A 23,019-nucleotide genomic window follows, 5' to 3' on the forward strand; every position below is an offset into this window, starting at 1 on the left:
CCAAGAACTTCAGGCAGGTATAGCCTCCATGTTCGGGTGATTTTTAAGCTTTTTATTTTTTTCACAAAAGGTTCAGTGCAGAAGGGCTTAACAGAAATGGTCATAAAAAGAAATAAAAAGAGATCGTGTGTGAACATGTCAGGGGATGTGAGAGCAGCAGGAAACATCAACGCAAACCACCGGAGATATAAGAGAGTGACGGACTGAAGCTGAGAGTAAAGGTGCACTCGGTTGTAGAGTGCATTGGATAAATTAGTGTCAAGTTTAATGAGACAGGTTGTGATCTCTAACGAGGGCCTGACGTTTGTTCAGAGGCAAAGGCTAGCAAGCTACCAACTCTCTTCTTTTGATTTACAGAGAGATTAACACCTCAAGTCTGCATCTGGGCAAAGACAGGAATGTTTTATCAACAATTCAAGCGAATTGTTTACAATTTACACAAATCAACAATTTACACAAATCACAAATGTGAAGAGAAGCCAGAGAAAACATTCAGGACATTTCTGTCAAACTGTTTAATAGGTCAGCGAAGGACAGGAAAGACACAATCTTGGGAATATTTCTAAGAATAAGATGCACTGTTTTGGACATTGCCTTGTTGTGGTGTAAGTCTGAATCAAAGATAAGATTCTGAGCAGATCATTTAGAGTAAGAGGCATTGAAGAGAAGGCAGATTAATCTGAACTGAACAGAAGAAATTGTCTGTAGCCCGTTGTGTGTTGTTGGTGAGACCTGAGTGCTGAGGGACACTAAAACAGACCTTATTATATGCAGGAATGATAGCAGCAAATATAAAAACATAGTCCTGTGCAAGAGCGATGTTAGGATACCAAGACTTTATAAATCAGTGAAGATACCATTAGTCCGGAATTTTAGAGCGGCACTATAAAGTTGCTGAGTTGCAAGGCTACAAACTTGCAGTATCCTATTTCTATCTGTTTTTTAAGACCCTGCACAGGTTTCCAACTTGTAAATAATGTCCAAATTAAAACTGGAAAACTGACTTTTCCTAAATCTCAAATATATCTGACTTGGCACCTAATAATACAGAAGTGCCTGAAAACTGAACAAACGCGGGCGCCTCATGTCAGCCAAAGACCAGCTCAAGTCACTGTAATCAGCCGTAGAACCTCCAGTCAGGTTGAAATTAGGTGGAACTGTGAAGAAGTCTAATCAGGAAACATAATTATGTGAGGGTCACACTGAAGGTGTGTAGGGGTTTAAAAACCTCAAGACAGCTTGGGATGAATCAGGTTTCAGATATGGAGGCAATTTTGGAAAACGTATTATGTTAAATCAAAAATAACAGCCACATGTGGGATCTTTTAAATTAGTTTTCATTTGAGTTAGGCATCATATTCCTTTTATTCTGTTTGGAAGTTGACATAGCAAATCAGGAGATTTCATTGTTTAGTGTAATAACATGATGATAACATTTATATGTAATAACATTGTATTCAAAATGCTTTGACTGAAACACAGGAATATTTCCAGAAAACCATTCTTTGATGGTGAACTCTCCCTTTCAGTGTGAATTTACCATCCTGACCAGTGAAACGCTGATTTCAGGCGACTGCTGATATTGTGGTAACAAGCATGTCACTTCCTGTTAATATCAGTATGATAGCAGGGGGGGGTCCTCTATGCTCGTAGTCTCTGTCACAAGCTGTATAGAGCCTAATCTTCATTCCCTTTATCCACCATCAGAGGACAAAGATATGAAGTTGTACTTATATCTGTCTCATCCTACCTGCTCAGATTTGTGTAAGAACAAGAATGTTTCTGGAAGCAGCAGCGACCTCCATGACCTCTTTACATACTCTTATTTAATACAAGTCTAATCCTACAGAGCCGATGGAAGGGTGCCAAACTGACATATTAAATTCAGCCTCAGGCAGATTAACGTCTCTCTCCTCCTCTTGTTACAGTCGAGATCAGTTTCTCCTTTACACATCGACTCTGTCCCTCTCTGTGTGCCCGGTCACCAGCCTTAATTCAGATTCTTTCACCCTCGCTTTAATTAGCTACTGTTTCAATCTTTAATAACCCCCCGCTCACTGCGCAGTTATGCCTGGTTCCCATTTGAAAGTGCAGATTAGATTCAGCCACATGCGGTGGTTAGCACATAAGGAGATTTACTCCAATGACAGGGAACATGGAGAGGGATTTCAAAGGCACATGGACATACATATACCACCCATTGCTACAGCTACCAGAGAAGAGGGCTCAACTTGCTGTCAATATTCACCTCACTGGCTGTAAGCTCCATGCCCTCTAGGTATTTTAAATAACACACGCCATAGCCACACAACTGCCCTCAATGTTCTTATATGGAAGAAATATCCAGCAGTGGAGCACACTGTTGACCCGATGATCTAAGGCACACACTGCAAGTTATAGAGATGTACTGCGTTTGAATCTGGCCTGTCAACTGTGAGCAACATTAAAGGGAAAGGCTGGTGTTATTCTTTATATGGTTATTGTGTTGGATTGACTCAAAACACAATTTTCATCATAATGACAACAATGGAGGTCTGTTGCCCATATAATGAGAAACATCAGATAAAGATATGCTTTGGTTAATAGGACACATTTGTTTTCATGGGATTTATTGAAAAAAGAAAACATCAAATATTACCAGCTGTATCCTTCAGAAAACAAGTGACATAAAACAAATAAAAATATCATCAAAAATAAAAGTACAGTAGTGTACATCTTCACTTCACAGGATACTTTGCATACAAACAGATTGGCAGTCTAGTAATTGCCTATTGTGTGAAAGAAGTGATTATGCAGTGCTTCCCTGTAGCTCCACTTCACCATTAATATTTGATTAATACTGGTTTCTCTAATACGCGAAAATGAGTGATGCCATAATGATATCTGTCACCTAACATTGAAGCGTAGTCGTATTTTTATTCGGTATTAAAGCACATAACTTATAACCTACAACAGTGTGCTGTTAGAAATGTTTTGATTGAATATTTTTGAAACGTGACAGCAGTGACAGCAGTGACAGCTCAACGCTAATGCCCAGTTTGAGACCGAAATAATAATCTCTCAAGTGTTACCACTTAACAAGGAATCTCCCAGACTGTGTCAGAAGCTAAAATTAAAGACGAATAGTCCACGAGAGGCAGCAGGAGCCCCCTGATACAGCCCAAGGGCCTCCCCTGACTCACACTGAGATATTGATACTAGTTCTCTTGGCGAGCAGTCGGGCTGCAGGGAAACTGTGGTGCAAGGCGTACAAAAACAAACTGGTATTTTAGTGTGGTTGGAAAAATGTACTTGATTTTGTTATTTATAAAAAGAGAAATGATGCATTCTTTTCATATATGCGAGGTCGAGGCAATGACAGATTTCATCTAAGTGCTAAAAGTGTAAACGTGGTGAAATAATCTGTGCAAAGTATTTGACCTGCAGATCTTATCGATTCCTAAATCAAGTTTGTGAGAGGCTATGTTTATTGACAGTTGTCTAAATATGTTGTTTATGTCTTGACATGTTTTGAGGCTACTTTAAGAAACAAAATTAGGTATTCTTGAGTGGAAAAGATGAGACACTATCCACTACCACTTCAAACACTCACCATGTGTGACTCGGTAATAGCATCCTCGGATTCTGTGGGGAATTCAGGGCAGCTGCAACATTTTTGAGCTATAATTGAAGTCCCGCAGATAAGTTGCTGTCCTGGTGTGGGGATTTGAGATCTGCTTGCAGTGGCCCAGTTCGCCCCATAAACATATTTGGTCCTTCAGCTCATATAGAAACCCTTATAGAAACCCTGCAACCAAGGCTTCAAAACTTCTCTGGAGATTTAACTACTGGCTGGTGGAAGCTTCCAATGTTGTTTTCAACCATTTCTGTGCTAATTTTCACAATTGTTTTTCATCCTCCTGTTCTCTTTCTCTCACTGAGCCTACCCACTCCCCGTATTCTCTCCACACCTTCACTCCTCTGTGTCCCAGACCTTCCTATCTGTCTTTGACAATGATATCATAATAAAGCCAGTAACAGGGAGGTGATTAAAGCTTCTGCTGGCCTCCACTCTTGCAGAATATTTCCTGTAAAATGATCTTTTACTGCTGCTCTCGCCTTATTCATCCTCGTATTGTATAAGAAAGCTGGAAATGAGGCTCGTCCTCCTGATGGTCGCTCCGCTCCCAGTGGGATATGTGGCCTACATTTGTTTGTAGTGCAGCGTTTGGCTTTGTGAGCGTGTTCCTATTTCAAACAATTCCAGTTGTCTGCGGCGTGCCTCTTTTGTTTCCTCAAACATTGACTGTTTTGTCTTTCCTTCTGTCTGCATGTCTCGCCTTCCTCTCTCTGCTTTCTCATAAATACTGTACATGTATCCAGCAATGTAGAGCTCATCTTTGATCGCTTACCATTCAGCTCCGAGCACATGCCCTTTTGACCTGTATAAATGAGCATACATGTGCACAAGATGCCCATTTTGAAAAGAAAGTCACCTTCCCTGGCTTCAGAGACTGCCTTATTATGGCGGACAGATGTGCCCATAAATCATACAGGTCCCCTGGTGGAGCAAGAAGATCCAAAACAATCTGAACACTGATCAAGGTGAAACAGTGAGAAAGAGAAGAGATAGATAGAGAGACATATTTTTACACACATATCAATATACTTCAGCTGTTGACAATGTCTGCAATCATTTCTGCCATCATACTGCCTAAAGAAGGATTTCTTCCATCACCTTTATCATTTCCATGGAGCGAGAAGCAGCTTTTGTTTCATCACTGCCTTTTGTTACGAAGAGAATTTGGAAGGAAAGTCTTTATCTTGAGAGGAAAATGAGTTGTTAAAGGGGAAACACTTCAGATTCTAATTTACAAAGAGTGAGTCTGATGAAACCCAATCAAGCGTCTTTGTATTTGAGATTCGGCCCTCACACAAAGATCCTTCCTGCTTATATTGCAACACAGCCTGTTACTCTGCATTGTCTGCAACACTGCAAAGGAAGTTAATCCTCGTTTTTTTATACCAGGGCAGGCAAAGAAATGAACCATTTGTATCTGTGAAAGAAACACTTTAAATTGACATTACAGTTATGATTTAGACTCCTACTCTTGTACGTATTATTATTATACTTTCTGTCAAATATCTGTCCACATGTGAAAGTCTGAATAGGGAATGATGCAGAACCCTGCCAACTGAGTGCTGACAAAGAACAGTTACACGTTACACGTTATTTCAAAGTCCTTGCTTTGGTCAGCTTTCGCATTAACTTCTAAACTCTTGTACTTGTTACAGCAGCTGTAATCGATTTTAAAATTATTTTAAACTTTTTTCTTTTTTTTTTTTAATAACAATGAATGAGGAATATAATTAACTAATGTACGATATTATGAATTGTAGCTCATCTTTAAGCTGTCGGGCCACAGCTTTACTGTTTTGGGTTACTTTCACTGCTGTCATAGCGTTGTTTTTCTGCCGCAGGGGGGCAGCTTTTCGTTTAGTAAAATACTACAAGCAGCTTATAAAATCCATCATCTATACGTTTTTCATTGACAAATGTAAACCCCAGTTGCTTAAACCCACAAATTCACAAACATTTTTAAATTAAAAACACTGAGGACATAAAGTCAGTGTAACTATGAACCTTGGCATCTCTGGTAAAGGCCTTTTGCTGATTTAAATCTGTTGACTATCAATACATTTCATGCAGATAGTGTAATGAAAGAGCTGTAAATAAAATTCTCAGTCATCAGTTTTTAAGATAATGAATTTGCTGCTTACAGCTGAGAAAATGCTGTTCAACTGTGGTGAGCAGCAAGAATGAAAGACCCAGCAGTTGATTTACAAACTGCTGTGTGATAAAAACAAATTGGACTGTGAAGTCGCATAATCTTACTGTCCACCTTGTTTATCCCAGCTGAACCTAGATACGCCCTTATTTCTTCAGCACCCTGGATTGTCATCTTTTAACAATGAGGACACACTTCATCGTCTAAACTGTTTCTTCATACTGAAAGGAACTGTAATGCCAATAATGAAATATTGTGACATATTTCTGAGGATTTGTGAACAATGATCACATCCAAAATGTAAAACCAGCTTTTCTGTGCCACAGGTGACAAGTTTATATTTTACCTTCCATTTCAATCAGTTCCCTTGAAAGATATCCTGTCGACCTCTTGATTATGAAACTTGCTGTTATGGTACTGTATTATTTATGGCTTTTCACATCCAGCCACACTCTACGTTTCAAGGTGCTCAAGGTTCATCTCTGCTGTCAGATTTCAGATAATGTTGGTAATAAGATAGTGAATTGCTGGACGAGGCGCAGTTTGTTGCATCTTCCTCCGCTGTGAGGAAAATGGATGTGGAGAAGGGTAGTCGTCGGTCCAGGGGTACGAGCACCCTGGAAAAGTGTCTGATATTTCTCTTTGTGGCCATGACCGGCGCCTGCATCGGCCTTGTGGTCGTCTACTTCACTGAGAAAGCGAAGACTTCTACTCATGTAGAAGGTGAGTGTGTTTACATGCATTGCATTGTATTCTGCGTCAATGCCCCTTGACGGCTGACTCCTTAAAAGATAATTATATGACGCTGTTGTAATGGTTAACATCATACAAGAAGAAATAAAATGAAATGCTTATAGTATTGGAGGTTTCAGTGCCTCGTTCATGTCTCCAGAAACACTGTGTAGTGTACAGTTCAGTAGCTCTGAGGGGAAACAACAAGATAAGACAAGACAGTTTCTTGCTAATTAGCGCATGTTGGCATGCAAACTTGGCTAATGCATGTAACATTATACCTGCTTAACATCTGTATGTCAGTGTTGTCACTATGAGCATGTCAGCATGCTGATGTTAGCATTTAGTTGAAAGTACCAGCAGAATGGCTGTAGACTCTTGTTGTTAGATTTAAAAGATGTCCTTTATTTTAAAGGTTTTTGGCAGTAGATCAATAGGGGACATATAACGTGTTAGAGAAAACTGTGATAATTTGATGTGGTGTAAAAGATGTGGGTTAGGATTCTTCCTGGCTGTTGTGAAAAAAAAGCAAAACATTTTCTTATTCGACAGAATTGATATACAGAACAGAGAAGAGGGGAAACGAAAAACAGACAGAATTGTATTATTACTACTATTTTTACACCTGATCCTTGTACTGTCACGCTAACTTCATCAGTAGAGTTTAATGTAATAGTACAAAAAGTAGTAGGCCACCTGCTCCACTTCTCATTCTTCAATTCTTCAATCAATGCTGTTACCAAGGCATCTCAATTGATTTTAATTTTTCACTGTAGATACCGTAAGGTGCTTTTTCTTAGTGATTATAATTTCACGGTAAACACTTGCAGTGTTATTCTTTGTAAAATAACAAATCTAAATGATGTTTATAGCCATGCAAAATTGAATTTGTTCAATACTTTTTAAATAGGTGTACCAGGAAATCTGATCAGCCTCAGCCTTGCTTTGTGTTTCGCCCTAATAAGCAACTGTTAGCATGCTAACGAGTTAAATTAAGATAGTGAACAAACATTACACTTGCTAAACATCAGCAACTTAGCATTTGTCATGTTAGCATGCTGACGTTAGCATTTAGCTCAAATTATTACTGTACTCTACATCCCCACAGAGATGCTAGCATTGCTGTCTTGTTTTTTTTACGTTAAGAAAACAATTTCTTAAACGTAAAATAAGATAATAAAAAAATGTTTAAACTGAAATTGAAGAAGCCTGCATCTGAGCTGATGGTACAAAGTAAGCACATTAATAGAACACTTTTGAGTTTCTTATGCATTTTTCCTGGGAGTCCATGCAGAGTAGAAGCTGTTTTTACTGTAAAATAGACTTTAAGTTGCTATATTTTACAAATACATATCACAGGAACAAGTGTCCTCCTCTGTCATACGTTTCCAGGGCCGGACTCAGGGTGTGGTGGTCCTCAGGAGCTGACTGGAGAGACGGGCACCTTCACCAGCTTTAACTACCCCAATAGCTACGACAATGGAAAGAGCTGCTCCTGGCACATCACTGTGGACCCTGACAAGGTGATATGGATCAGCATCACTGCTCTTCCAAATCTGAATCATTGAACGTTTTAGCATTACAGTCCCCATGAAACTTTCCTACACCCTTCATGTAAGCTCAAAAAGTATACAAATTAACTAATTACTTATGAATTACATTTAAATGTTCATCATGAAGAAGAAGGGGACAATTCTGTAATGGCCCAAAAATAATTGTCCTCCAGAACACCAGTTTCAACACATTCATCTTATTTCTTCTTTACAAGACAATCAAAACAATTCAGTCATGCCTCTATATGAGACAGGTTCTTTTATAGTGTTTGTGCCTATGGTGTCTAGTTTGTTTCTATTGGTGAAACTGTCTTATGTGAGGCCAACTAGTGGAGGACAGCTGGGATGAATTCAGTGGCAGCGTCACGGACAGATGGCTGCCCTGTCTCCTTCATTCTCCTCAGCTCTCCTCCCCACACCCACAGGAGAAAACTAAATCCTTGATTCTTCTTTCTGTTTGCATGGCTGCCTCACTCCCTGCCAGCCGGATGCAGAGGCTGCTTTCCTCTTTGCCTCTATCTCCCTTTTGCTAAACAGGCATACATACACATAGAGGTACACACTTGCATGTGCACATATTCTCACAGACAGAGCTGGCACATACTCTCATATATGTGCACATGCATAAACTTATATTTCACAGAGCCTTTCCTCGCCTTCCCTGTCAGCAGACCGTCTCTCTTATTGACTTCTCAGGTTAAAAAAAGAAATTAAAAAAAAGACGGATGAAACAACTCTTCATCTTTCTGTTGCAGGTGATCCAACTGTGGTTTGAGGAGTTTGCTTTGGAGGACACCCAGCTCTGCACGTCAGACTTCATCACGCTGAGAGACTCTCTGGGAACCATCGGTACAAATCTCTCATTACAAGTCCAACTTAAGTGGGGAAAGAAAGAAAGAAGGATGGGTGCTCTTTCAGCCTGCAGTGGCAGCTTTGATGTCATGCCCAAATCAGCCCATCCATCTATGGGCAGACTCAGCTAGTCAGCCACACAGTCCTGCTGGCCCACTGCACACAGCTCCACTTGCAATAACACACCACTGGTTCTCCAACCAAACTGCAGAGTTTAAAGCAGTGCAGTGGATCACAAACATCTTTAATTCCTGCTCATATGAGACAATTTTGAAGACGTATACCCCATTTTGTTTCCTCAAGATTTGTTCAAATAAGGGGGGCATATTTGTAAAATTAGTAAAAAAACGGGAGTGGCCAATCAGATTCCGGGGCAGGCCTGGTCGCACTGAAATTAAAAGCCTCATGATCTTTCTATAATATTGTATTTTGAAAATAAACCCTTCTTTTCATTGCAGATGAATAAGCTGTGCATGTCTCTCACAACATCATTTGTGTGGTATTTGTAGGTAAATACTGCGGCTACACCAAACCGAAGCCGCTGGTGTCACTTACAAACTACTTGAATGTGTACTTCGACACCAATGACAGAAAAACAGACCAAGGTTTCAAGGCTCATTATAAAGCTGTGGCTCCAACGCTCGCACCAGGTAAGAAGAAATCCATTTCAGCAAGAAAATTGCCTTGGCTCTGACATAATGTTGGATGTCTGTCTTATAGTGCCCTAGAAAGTCAATGTTATAGAAGTGGGTGCTGGATGAAGAGAGGGGTAGGAGAAGGGAAATGATAGAGGGCATAGGTAGGTGGGGGTGGAGAGGTGTATTGCGGGTATCCTTGAGGTGTCTGTGGAGCTGAAGTGCCATTCATCCCTGCTGCCAGAAATAGCCGGAGCTGGTGGCTTTCTCCAAGGTGACCAGGGGGATCTGATGACCCCGAGCTTCCCAGAGCAGAACTACCCGAGTGGAGCACTATACCAGGTACACACAGCAAGGAGACACAAAAGAAAGCAAATGTGACAGCTATGGTAACAGTTACTTTTTTTTTTGTTAATCTAAGGAAACACTGCTGACCTTTATCTGAGGATGTGAGGTTGTAGTACGTCATACTGCACCGTGTGGTCTGTGCGACAGAAATACATATTTAAATCTGAATATAAATGACAAGGAATCATTTTTACATTACATTATTGATCACATGACTACATGTATGTGAAATGGGCTGATTGTAGTGACAAACCCACAGAGAACAATCCCCCATCTCTGCAACTGCCTTCAGCTTTTCGGAGCGTTTGAGCGTCTTTCTGCTCATTGTTCTTTTATAAAGTTTGAGTATCGGAAATTTTACTGGTTATTTCCTATTCTGCCAACATTGCATGAATTGTAGAGGTGCTGGTAGCCGGATTTAAAAATTTTGGATAGATCCAGGTATGGACCCTGATTCCAGTCCGTATGCTAAGCTACGATAATTGCCTCCTGGCTTTTGCTTTTATACTTTATATACAGACATGAGCTAATAGAAAGTAACTGACTGAGAAAATATGTTATTCAGGACTGTATAGCTTCTTATGAATGTCATTGATTTCAGCAATGTGTAAAATAGTATATATATCAGCTCATCGGGTGATCAGGTATGTGAAAACAATACATACTTGATTTAACTGTTACTCTAGCTGGAAAGATAAGTCAATCAATTTGAGAGTGGTTGCAGGTTGTTTTTAATTTAATTTAAGGATACCTCTTTATTAACATTGGGGTTGTGGCTTTATTAAAGTACACTGACCAGATTAATTCATGTTTCAGCTGCTGTCACTTATAAATATGTGGAAATTATTTCGGGAAATCTATCTATGCAGTAAATGATTGGAGTTTGTCTGATTGTACTTTATCTTTACGTTGGATCAGTGGAGAATCACGGTGCCTGAAGGCGAGAGGGTTCGACTCACATTTACTTCCTTTGACCTGGTGCCTGAGGTCTGTGGAGACTTTGTTCAGGTCTACGACGGGCACAAGGCCGGCTCCTCTTCATTCAGTAAGCATGATATTAAACATGATTCCAGTATCAGTGAGGATTATTAATTATTAACTATTAACAGGAAAAGCTTCTGAGAAAAAGAAAGTGCTGTGCATGTATGAGATAGGGGTTTTAAAATATACCACAATATCTTTACACATTAGCACAGATAATGACAAAGCTGGATGGGCAATTATAAGGCAAGGGGTTAGAATTTCAGAATACACTGTGGCCTTTGTTCAACATTAGCAATGTCAACTATGCAGGCCCGTGAATAAAATATGAGCTCAATTAATAGTTTGAGAAGTTGTTAAATGGTTCTGGAGTCTATTTTAAACTTAATGAATGTAAGTCTGTCTACATAGACTTCATTGTTAAAGCGGAAATGATTAATCGTCAATCTTCTAGATAGAAAGGTGTTACTGTTCTTGATTTTTAACATGTATGCATATAATCCATCAAAGGTAAATTCTGTGGGGGGACAATGCCAAAGCCGGTGGAGTCCAGTAGCAACACAATGGTGGTCCGCTTCAAATCGGACAACAGTTTGACTTCTAAAGGATTCAGAGCAACTTACACCAAGTCCAGCCTTCCACCTGTTACTACCACCACACCCAAACCCGCCACCACCACACCCAGACCCTCCACCACACAAACACCTCCACCTCCCACATCTTCGGGTACGAATTCGCTCCAAACTTGTCTGTTTGATTTTCCCTCCATGTATACTTAAAATAAACCATCCAGATCTACTAAAAATGCAATGACAAAGTTTGATTATATTTTTTCAGCCAACCTACCCTGCATGTCTCTATTTTAATTTTATTTGAAACATACAACATCAGATATATTTGATTGCCCCACTACCAAATAACAGCATCAATATCCATGTTGCTGAACCAGCTTTCCTTAAAAATAGTTTATCACAACCCTCATTTATTTAGTTGAATTCAGAGCTACTTTATCAGAGTACCAAATCAGTTATCTTTTGAGAGTTCATACTGATGTACAATAAACGATAATATAACTTTACAGTATGTGCACAAGGTTGTTTCCTGGCCAATTGGAACTTGTTGATAAGCCTTAAATAACTTTTATGCCTCCCCGTGCAATTTTCCCTGCAGCTCTAATCAAGTGACAACTCTCAAAAAAAAGGATGAATGCAAGTAGTGATGTGCGTAGGAGTGGGGAGATCCCCCTTGAGTTTTATCTATTCATCACTGTACTAAAGCTATTGGCAGACAGACCGGTTCTCTCCAGTGGCTAATTAAGGTATCAGATTTGTATCAAAGCAATCTGGGCCTCATCAATCGAAAAGAAGAAAGAGAATAAACTCTATTAAATGGAGCTTGGATGCACAGAAAACACAGTGTTTGTTCTCTGTTATTGGGCAGGAGTTGGTGGTCCAGATATCCTTCATGGGCGTAAAGGAGTGATCCAGTCCTTGGGTTTCCCAAATCCCTATCCTGCTCATCTGAACAGCTCCTGGAGGATATCTGTGCCCAAAGGATTCCTGGTTAAACTGCAGATCACTGAAATGGCCATCACAGGAGAGACTGGACAATGCAAGGAGGACAAACTGGTCATCTCAGATAATTACAGCACATTAGGTGAGCATAACATAATGTTTTACTCTTTTACATTAATTATACTAATGTATGTGTTTGTTATTGTTTAAATAATTAATGTTTTACACCATATCTTTGTGCCTTATAGTGTTTTGACTCCCAAATGCATCTCAGATCACCTTAAGAAAATCTTTGCTTTCTCGGCCACATCTGTATCTTGTGACATCTGAATAGCAGCCACTGTGGAGTAAAGGTTATAAACTCCCCTGTGGGCGATCAGAAACCAAGACAAGCACAACAAACAAGCAAACCAACAAGCAGTTAAAATGCCTCTGCTTACAAGATAACCTTGTTGCACCTTGCTAGACTAACAGCTCTGGTGCTACAATATGGATCAAATTCTGCCCCCTGCTATAAAACTGTTGATTAGGGTCTTCTCTGCAAAGAGCCCAGCAAACTATAAATTACCTCTCCTCATTATTCACTGCAGTGGCGGCAGTGAGGCTGATACAGCTTTATCTATCGCTGAGTTCTCAAGGACTAAAGCACTGAGGTACAAGCACACAGATACAGTAGGTGATGAGAGGGGTGCATCCTGTTATTTCAGGGGAGTAGTGTTTATAAGTGAAATGCAGAGGGCAATGAAAAGCGGCTAAATGTCTGTTTTGAAAACCTGATAAGTCTGAAAAATCAGAAGTATCAAAGATCCCTTAACTATGTAACTTATAAAAGAAGAACTAACACAATATTCCTTTTGCAAATGAAATCAACACACTAGAGGCAAATATACAGCATCTTGTATTTTAGTAGCATATAGAAACATTACCAGTGTGTGCTGCTCCCTTTTAGATGACTATCTAAAATTTCTTCAGTCAATTAGTAGATTTTATACTTTTTGATGCATGACTTATTTTGAAGAAATGTGTTTCTTCACACCCACAGCACACAGCCTCACACTTACTTACACCCAATAATACTTGCAGTATTATCCGTCTTTGAACCATCCACCCCATTCCTGACTCTACTCTCTCAATATACCTCCATCTTTTACCTCCGTCCTTCCTCTCCCTCTCCCTTAGGCACACACTGTGGCTACATCCTTCCCCCAGTGGTGGTCAGTGCCAGTGACACAATATCTGTCACCTTCCAGTCCGACAGTCGCCTCACAGACCGAGGATTCTCTGCCAGGTGGGAAGCTGTGTATGCTGAGGATATCGCAGGTACCGAGGACTGACACACCACGCACACACACACGCACACACACACGGGAGCACACTCACACCTGAGGGGCAACTTGCTGAAGCAGCTCAACACCTCATAACTAACCATAAAACATCTCAATCATCTGTCACATGTCTCTAAAAGAGCAAAGTGATTGCAGTGTGAACTCAGTGAAAGCACAGGTCAGAGTACAGTTTGAAGTATAAATAGTAAGATAAAAACTCCTTTATCTTTGTCTTTATCAGGATTATCAGGCACGAAAATGACTTGAGACCCCAAGTGCAGAGGTGAAAGAAGTACTTTAGGTTACTTAGTAAATATAAAGACTTATAATGTATCAATACAGCAATACTGCATTGCAAGAAAAGGCTACTTTTTACTTCAATAAAAATGCAGAATGATAATCAGCAAAATACATTTGTGTAAAAGCATGTTATGTGCATTATCATGTAGCGGCCCTTGATGGTCAAATTGAATAGTGTCGGATCGTCTAATGTAAAAGACTATCAGTCATCATATCATATTTTATTAGCTGAGTATTTTCTGTAAAATCGTTATCGTAGAAAAAATGAAGTTGAGTTTAATATTTGCCTCCAAATTTAAATAAAGACAACCTAGACATTACCATAAACACAATTAAAGTACAAATACCTGAAAACTATTCTAACTCTATTAGAGGTACAGTGTGTAGTGTTTAGGGGGATCTATTGCCAGAAAGTATGTTTTCATTAGTGTATAATCAGCTGAAAGTAAGTCGTTATTTTAGAATGAGCCATTTGTGTCTGCCACGTAGTTCTTGTCACACGGGGGAAGTAATCTGCAGCCTCACGGGAAATCCTACACACTGGACCTTAAAGTACATGAGTATAGGAGTAAATAATTAGTTACTTTCCACCACTGCCCATGTTAATCTCCAGAAATCCTTCTGTTACATAACTTTTATATACTTTCCAAAACTGAGTATATACTGTATATCAGTAACAACTAAATTAATAAAATGAAAATGAGCAGATGGTTAATCTAACAGGGAGCAGTTCTACTTTAAATGAATGTCTGTTTGCATTTTGTTATGACAAGATTTTCTCCTCAGGACGCTTTCTTTTCACAGGCAGATGCTGTCGCTCGTCTACACTTATCTAGTTACGATCACACATCAATCCCTCCCTCTTCCTCTTTCAGAAATCCAGGGCTGTGGCATTTCTTCCAAAGAGGAAACAGGAGTTATTAAGTCCCAGAACTGGCCTATGAACTACAAAGCTAACGCTGAGTGCATGTGGAACATTGCTTTGCCTTTCGGGAAAAAAATCACACTGACGTTCACCCACTTTGACCTTGAAGCCAAAGATTTCCTGACGTCCAAATGCTATGACAACATAATGATGTACGAGATCAATAGTGTGACTAATGCGTTGCTTCAAACGCACGGTAAGTTTGTTTGTGGAATTACATGATCCCGAAACCATTTAGATCTATCATAATAATCAATCACATTGAAAAAGCAAGACCCAGCCATGAATCACATTAATTTAAATAAAACTATGTATCTTTCTACTCTGTTAACGATCACTTTACCAGTAAGTTGTATAGTCTCTGTGTCTTTTTTCATCGTGGACAAATTATTCTTTTAATACATTTTAGGTCCATTTTGTGGGACGAAGCTGCCCGGTACTATCCAGACAAAAGGCAGGCGGCTGGTGATTCGTTTCCATACAGACCTGCTTACTGAGTCCAAAGGCTTCAGGGCCTACTGGACAACAAACCCCAGTTTGCCTGCTCCCACTGAGCCACCTGCTCAGCCCAACCCCTGGGACAACATCACCATAGGTGGAGTATCTATTTGAGCTTGATACAGTTTGCCACATCTGCATTACACGTCAATGTTAAAAGTATGTTTAAAGTTCATAGTGATGAATCTACAGACATTTAACGCCCAATTCTGCATAGCTCAGCTCTACGAAGCCCTTGCAACTCTCATCAACCTCATTTCTAAACACAGCAGGCAGCTGTTTTCAGCCCAAAAGCTTTGATAAACTGATGCTGTTCAGCACCAAACAGCAGACAGAAATAGTTGATTGTTTAAATAGCTGATAAACATAGTGGAGACATTAGCTGCTTGAATAAAATAACAGAGTTAAAAAGAGAATGAATATTGGACTTAGTTTTGTCACATAAACAGACTTTATAAGGCAGTTGTATAAATAAGACAAATGTTTAATGCAGCTTTAATATAAAGTGCTGAAGCAATTATTTAAGCATTTTAATAATTAATTCAATACAGTTATTAGATGACAATGCAACCTAACAAATGCTAGTTCCAGCTTCTAAAATATGAGGATTTACTACTTTATATATTATATAATCACTGTAAACTTAATCCCGTTGAGTTTGAGCCTGCTGTTTGGACACACCAGGTAAGTTGAAGACATGGGCATTTCTTCTGAATTAATTTATTCATTGAAAACTAGGCAACAGGCTAAAATATATTGACAATAAAAGTAAGTTGTAGCCAAAAATATTACCAGATTTCACATCAATGCAGTATACTGTAGTGTGGCCAAGTATTTTTTACAAATGCTGCATGTTTATTTCATTTTTCATTTAGCCTTACATTTGACCATTTTAGTTTTTTTGATCTCTCCAGCACCGTCTTTGAGTCAGCAGAGCAGTATTTTCCACCAGTCACAATGATCGACATTTAGTTTCAAACAACTCCTAATAAGCTGCACAGCTGTCTGTACAGTCATTTGATTCATGCCTCCTTCCATCTTCACCTTTTCTTCATACCCCCCCTCCTCTCATCTCCCCCTTGCTGCGTCCAGATGTGCAGTAAAACAAGGTGACACTGTGTGCTGAGAACACAATGTAAAGCGGCCTATAGCGCTTAACTTTCCTTCTTAGCTTGCTGACACCCGATCCTCATTCTTCACCCAGCGATGAGCCCCAGGTGGCCTAGGCGTCTGCCAAACCAATTGCTGAAATACAGTTTTATAGATGGACTATGCTGCCTCTGTGGTTTTTTTTCACCCAGCCTCCAACTAGCGGTACACTTTCTGCTGGGCAGAGGAAGACAAATAGCGAGTGAGAGATGAAGGGAACAAAGTGACTGGGATAAGAGTGACTGGGACAGTTTAATGTCAACTCCTTGGATGACCAAAATAAATGTATATCTTTATGAGTAGTGATGTTGTAATCTGGCCTGGAAATGGTGATTTCAGTTTACTTGTTTATTTGCAACAGGAGATTGGTGTTATGTTTGCATGAAATTACACTGAATAAATACATAATTGCTGACTAGTAAGCCAAAAAAATCATTGAGGGAAAGCAGTGTCAACCTAACACGATTGGATAATTATTTTAAAAATACAAATGAGAGCGAAAGTGCCAGTGATTGAAAGCCACTTCCCTGCAACACAAGGGCTTATCTGTTAGCTGCAGACATGTACTGTATATTCAGGCTTTGTTTAAACACAAACAAAACCACAAACAAATGAATACATGCACAGACAACCAGACACAGGATAGATGGCAATGTTGTTGTTTTTTCTTATTTCCAAGACTGGTCCGATACATGTGGTAAACCAGCCATTCCTCCTGTTGTTGTGTCACGCATTGTGAATGGAGAGAAAGCCAGGCCTCACTCCTGGCCCTGGCAGGTGTCCATGCAGGTGAGAGACTACCGCTAATAAATGTAGAAAATTCACATACAGCTTAATTACATCAGAAGTTACTGCGTACAATATCAGTGATTACAAAAGGGCAAATTCCAGTACAGCAGGTATTGTTTATTCATAATGTGATATCAAAGAGTCATTTGTACTATCCTCCTCTGTCCTTTCTATGTCTCACGTTGATAAGGGACTGATATCATTGATATGTATGCTTTCACATACTGGCATCAGTCAATTAGGTCTTTAATGACTTCTTCTCTGCTTGTGGGTGGGTGTTTGTTTCAGGTCTGGCCGGCTAGTCGTCCAGAGCCCACATTCTTCCATACCTGTGGTGGTACTCTTATTAATAAGAACTGGGTACTTACAGCAGCCCACTGCTTCATAAAGTAAGTGTTCTGTCTCATCTTTCTAACACACAATACATGTACATTTTCTGTTAGAAATGTTAAAGTTGAAGCTGCTAAAGTGATTCACTTTAAAAAATAAGAGCTGAGTAGGTTTTTACAGCCGTTTAGCTATATTTTATTCTGCAGAGTTTTCTTAAACCTCCTGGAAACCCATTTTTGAAATCTCAGATGGGCAGATGTGTTCCTGCTTTTACCTCAGGCTTGTTATAGTTCGAAAGCGATGCCTTGTTAGGGATACCTCAACGCCTTCGCTAATGGTCTAGACTCTAGAGTAGAGAGAGATGCTTGTGCACTAAGGTTGTATATATAGTTATCTGCTGTGAGCAAGAATGTACAAGGTTATGAGCCACAGAGAACTCAGAATATTCTATGTATGTTTTTGTAAAACTCAGCGTATAATGGTGCAGTGACAGCGATATGCATCTCGAGGTGGCCTGTGGTTACTGTGAACTGGGAGGTATTATAATTGATTAATCTGCTGATTTCCTACCCAGCTACGCTGATGAGCTGCAGCGTTGGCGCATGTGCCTTGGCAAACACAACCTGACCTACACAGAGCTGAGTGAACGCTGCTTCAATGTGTCTGGTATCTATCGCCATGAGGGCTTCAAGTATCCCACGGTGCCCACGGTGGAGTTTGACATTGCCCTGGTCAGGTTGGACGGGGAGGTGATGCCCAATAATGAGATCTCATACGCCTGCCTTCCGTCAGCGGAGGAAGTCCTACCTGGGGGCAAGAAGTGCTACGCCACCGGCTGGGGAGATGAGACTGGTGCTGTTTCTGCTTCATGTTTAAACTATATACTTTATACTTTAAGTAATATTGCAATACACCACTTCAAGAGACACTCACCCCTCATAAGTTAAACATTAATTGTTGCATAGTTTGCATGCCTTCTGTTGGACATAATGTGCAAATACCTATTCAGAGTGTCAAGTTGAAGTTTTTTTATTACAATCGACATTTTTTTTCTCTGATTATCAGGCGATTCAATGAATGCTAAAGTTGCAGAGGCCCTTAACCAGGTTGCCCTGCCTGTTGTGCCATATGACACCTGCAAGAGGATGGATTACTGGTGGTTCCAGGTCAAGACCTCCATGATCTGCTGTGGTTATACCCTGCCTGATGAGCTCAAGTCTGTCTGTCAGGTAAAACAATTCCTTTAAGACGACAGAACTTTTTTTTTTTACACCATTCTGATCATCAATGATGATGAAAGTTTTTGCACACATGTAACTTTACACAAAAAATGCTGATGGTGTTTTAGATGTTGATTTGTGACTTTGACAGGGAGATTCAGGTGGTCCTCTGGTGTGTCAGGATACCCCCGGTGGTTCTTGGGAAGTTCATGGTATAACAAGCTTTGGTCCTATTGGATGTGTTGTGAATAAGAAGCCCTCTGTGTTCACCCGCTCCTCCGCCTACCTCCCCTGGATCAACAATGTCATCCGCAGAGACATCTACGATGAGCACAGTATGAATACAGCTGGTCTACTCTCACCCACTTTGCTCACAAACTAAATATGATATCGAGACAGAAGTTATTGCTGGTTTATACCTTCTGTCCTCCCTTTATAGCATCTGGCTGTGGAGGGCCAAAGGACCTGATGGGCAGAGAAGGCACCGTGTCCTCTACGGGTTACCATGGCAGCTACAACAACAAAGCCCGCTGCCAGTGGAATATCCAGGTGCCACTCGGCAAACTGGTCCACCTCCACTTCCACAATTTCTCCCTGGAGCAGAGTCAGTTGTGCCTTAACGATAAAGTCAGCCTCAGAGACAGAATAGGAAGTCTAGGTGAATATCTGCCTCCTTTTTACTCCACAGCTGAAAATAAATTTGCTGAGTCATTTATTGGCGTGATTACTTTGCTTTATGTTGCACCACAGTTTATTAGTACGTGTCATTAATTAAATGTAACAGTTATTTTATTTTACTCTGAATCACAATTTCAACCTCACGCTGGTACTAGAGGGGAGAGTCAGAGACCCACCAAAGTTAGAGACATTCATCCTCTGGGGACCATGAATGTCTTTACAAAATTAAATTAAATGTATATATGCGTATATGCCGTGCATGTATGATATGAAATAAAGATGTCATACACAAGCTCTTAGGACAGAGGTTCCTTAGAGAAGTCAGTCTGACAGTTCTTCATGTTCATTTCTCTTCAGGTACACACTGCAGTCATGTACCCCCTACAGACCTGGTGAGTGATGGAGACAGACTTCACATCAGCTTCTCCTCCAACGACAAGGTGGTGGACACGGGTTTCTCTGCCAGCTGGAAGGCAGTGGACCCTACAGAGGGTAAGACAGGAGAATGGTGTACCTGACAAGACACTGAGGGAATAGCCTCTAGGCAGAACTAATGTATCTCTTCTTCTTTCTCCATTTCGCTCTCTCACACACACACACACACACACACACACACACACACACACACACACACAGGTCCTTGTGGAGGGAGCTTCAGCAGCGCTCAGGGTGAAATCACCTCTCCTTACTGGCCCAATGACTACCAAGCCCAGTCTGTGTGCACGTGGCGTATCAGCATTCCTTCAGCAAAAACGATCGATGTAGCCTTCACACACTTTGAGCTGCAAGCTGCAAACATTTTAGGAAACTGTTTGGACTACATTGAGATCTTCAATGGTGAAAGCATGACATCACTAGGTTGGTGATTGTACTACAGGTTCAACAGGTTTCAAAAAATAAAAAAAGTATTTCCTGTACAGGTTAGAGTAAATCTCTTGTCTCTCCTGCAGGTCGATTCTGCGGCTTTGCTCCTCCACCCATCATCAGCATCCCTAGCAACACAGTCGTCATTCGCTTCCTTAGTAACGGTGCCGATCAACAGAAAGGTTTTCGTGGTTACTGGACCACTGATGCCGGTGTTATCCCAACTTTACCTCCTCCGCCTCCTAACCTATGGGACAACATCACTATCAGTGAGTGGCGGCCTATTCAAACTCACAGAAGACCTCTGACGAGTGTGTGGGGATCTCATTTCAAAATGGAGCTTGGTGAAAAATAAAATAAAAATGTATTTGCTCCCCTCGAAAAAAAAGTGGATCACTGGATTTCGAAGTTTTAATTGGGTCTGCCATTGACTATACCTGTATAAATACAAGCTGAATGAATTGTAACAAATGAAAGCTTTTTCACAGATAATTTAAGTATTTATTTTCTCTTCCCAGACTGGCCAGCAGATTGTGGAAACCCAGCAGTGACACCCAATACAGCCACCCCGAGGGTGGTTAATGGGGAGCAGGCGATCCCCCACTCCTGGCCCTGGCAAGTCTCCATGCAGGTAATGTCAACTCCTCTTTCTCTGTGTGCGTCATTAACAGTCGTAGAGGAGAGCTTTTAATCTGTACTAATGTGCATTTCTCTTTCCCAGGCTTCACCATTCTTTCCCATACCTTACAGGCACAGTTGTGGAGGTTCTTTGATTCATGAAGATTGGATCCTAACTGCTGCTCACTGTTTCATGTTGTAAGATGCCACTACAGAAACATTTATAGTACATACCATTTCAAAAGACCCACAGTAAAATAAAGCCGCTACAAGTAATATGTTTGCATGGCAATGACAATGTGGAAGCAATGTGGCAATACAGACATATTTGTCTTATTTCTATCTTAGCTAACAGCTTGCAAAATAGTCAAGTGAAAAATGAAAGTTCTAATTTTCACCTTCTTTCATGCACCTGCTTTCCAGCCTTCTGAATAAACCCTCCTACTGGCGCATGTGTTTGGGGAAGCACCACATGAACTCCTCCGTGGACATTCCTTCAGCAGAGCAATGCTATAAGGTGGATGGTATCATCCGCCACAAGGGGTTCGTCTACGAGCAAGATCGCACTGACATCACCAATGACATAGCCCTGGTGCATTTGGCCCGGCCTGTCAACATGACGAGGGAGATCAGCCCCATCTGTCTGCCCACACCTGGGGCTGTGATGCCCGCTGGGACGCCCTGCTTTGTCACCGGCTGGGGAGACGAGAAAGGTAGAAGTGATCATGCATTTCAGTTTCCTGTAGTTTTAATGCTACTCCCGGAACTAGAGATCACTGCAGTTGTAGAAGTAAATGTATCTTTTGTTTGGTGCTTTCACTGTTTTTTATTTAAATTGGAAATGTGCATTATTTTTCATGTGCTGGGTGTTCTCCATGATGAGTATTGTGACCAGCAGCAGTAATGGTCTTGGTACAATGTGCACGATTAATGCTCTATTTTTTTCTGATGCCTTGGCATGATTGCTAAAGATAAAAACAGTCTATATTGATGTAAATGTGTTCATCTCTTGTACAACAACATCAACTTTTCCTTTTCACTTATGTCTCAGGTAACCTGTTCCCCAAAGTGTCTGAGAAGCTAAACCAGGCAGCCCTTCCTATTGTTGACTTCCAGACCTGCAGTAAGCCTGCTTACTGGTGGGACACCCTCAGACCCTCCATGATCTGTGCTGGTTATGAGTCCCCAGATGAGCTCAAGTCAGCCTGCCAGGTGAGAGGACACATTCAGAATAACTATTTAAATGGATACACTGAGACTTTTTCATGCGAGGATGGTACTTGGTCGTTGACATTCTCGTCAAGTATTTCTCAAACATTGTGTAAGTGTCCTGGCCACTCATGATTGGGCCGTCTGTTATGTAACACCCAGTAAAGTGTTTTGTTTGTGATCAGTCAGCCTTGATGGCGAATGGCTGCCCGGTTTTCCGGCGTAATTGGACAAAAGATAAAAACATTATTTGTTTGCCATAATGAGCGAATGTGCAAGCAGGAACAAGGGAAATTTACAAAAAACACTTCAGAACAGTACTGAAGGATTTTAAAGTTCAATAGAGTTTTACAAAACACAACCCTGACATTTGCCTCCCTAAAGAAAACTGTCACATGTTTGTAAACGATTGACCTTTACAGATTCCAGGGCACAGAGATGATATATAGTGAGCTGCCAAAACCAAATGTTCACCAGTGCATCTTCTAACCAGTGCAGTACATCTTTGGTGACTTACTCGTGCTCTCCCATAGGGTGACTCTGGAGGTCCCTTTGCCTGTGCGGCGGCTGGAACGAACACAACCTGGGAGGTGCATGGTGTCGTCAGCTTCGGAGCTCAGGGTTGCATCAAAGACAAGAAACCCTCAGTATTCACCCGCGTCTCTGCCTTCAGCGATTGGATCAGCGACAACATTAAGAAGTTTATATATGAAAGTGGCAAAACCAACTAA

The 23,019-nt window shown here is 40.7% G+C and overlaps 1 protein-coding gene across 1 annotated transcript; it reads left to right on the forward strand.

Moving 5' to 3' along the window:
* Positions 1-54: 54 nt before the first annotated feature.
* On the forward strand, positions 55-23,019 carry LOC116391952 (ovochymase-2). Its single transcript, XM_031862982.1, has 25 exons — positions 55-6,491; positions 7,893-8,023; positions 8,809-8,902; positions 9,415-9,555; positions 9,785-9,882; positions 10,807-10,933; positions 11,380-11,595; positions 12,310-12,525; positions 13,563-13,703; positions 14,884-15,129; positions 15,343-15,528; positions 17,260-17,369; positions 17,658-17,758; positions 18,274-18,551; positions 18,765-18,928; positions 19,071-19,254; positions 19,359-19,577; positions 19,955-20,089; positions 20,234-20,455; positions 20,548-20,730; positions 20,980-21,092; positions 21,183-21,277; positions 21,503-21,792; positions 22,131-22,291; positions 22,822-23,019. The coding sequence occupies exons 1-25, from the start codon at positions 6,341-6,343 to the stop codon at positions 23,017-23,019; spliced, it is 4,200 nt and encodes a 1,399-aa protein (XP_031718842.1). The 5' UTR covers positions 55-6,340.

Source organism: Anarrhichthys ocellatus, unplaced genomic scaffold (assembly GCF_004355925.1).
Source record: "Anarrhichthys ocellatus isolate YVR2014 unplaced genomic scaffold, GSC_Weel_1.0 scaffold28, whole genome shotgun sequence".
Classification (NCBI taxonomy): Eukaryota; Metazoa; Chordata; class Actinopteri; order Perciformes; family Anarhichadidae; genus Anarrhichthys; species Anarrhichthys ocellatus.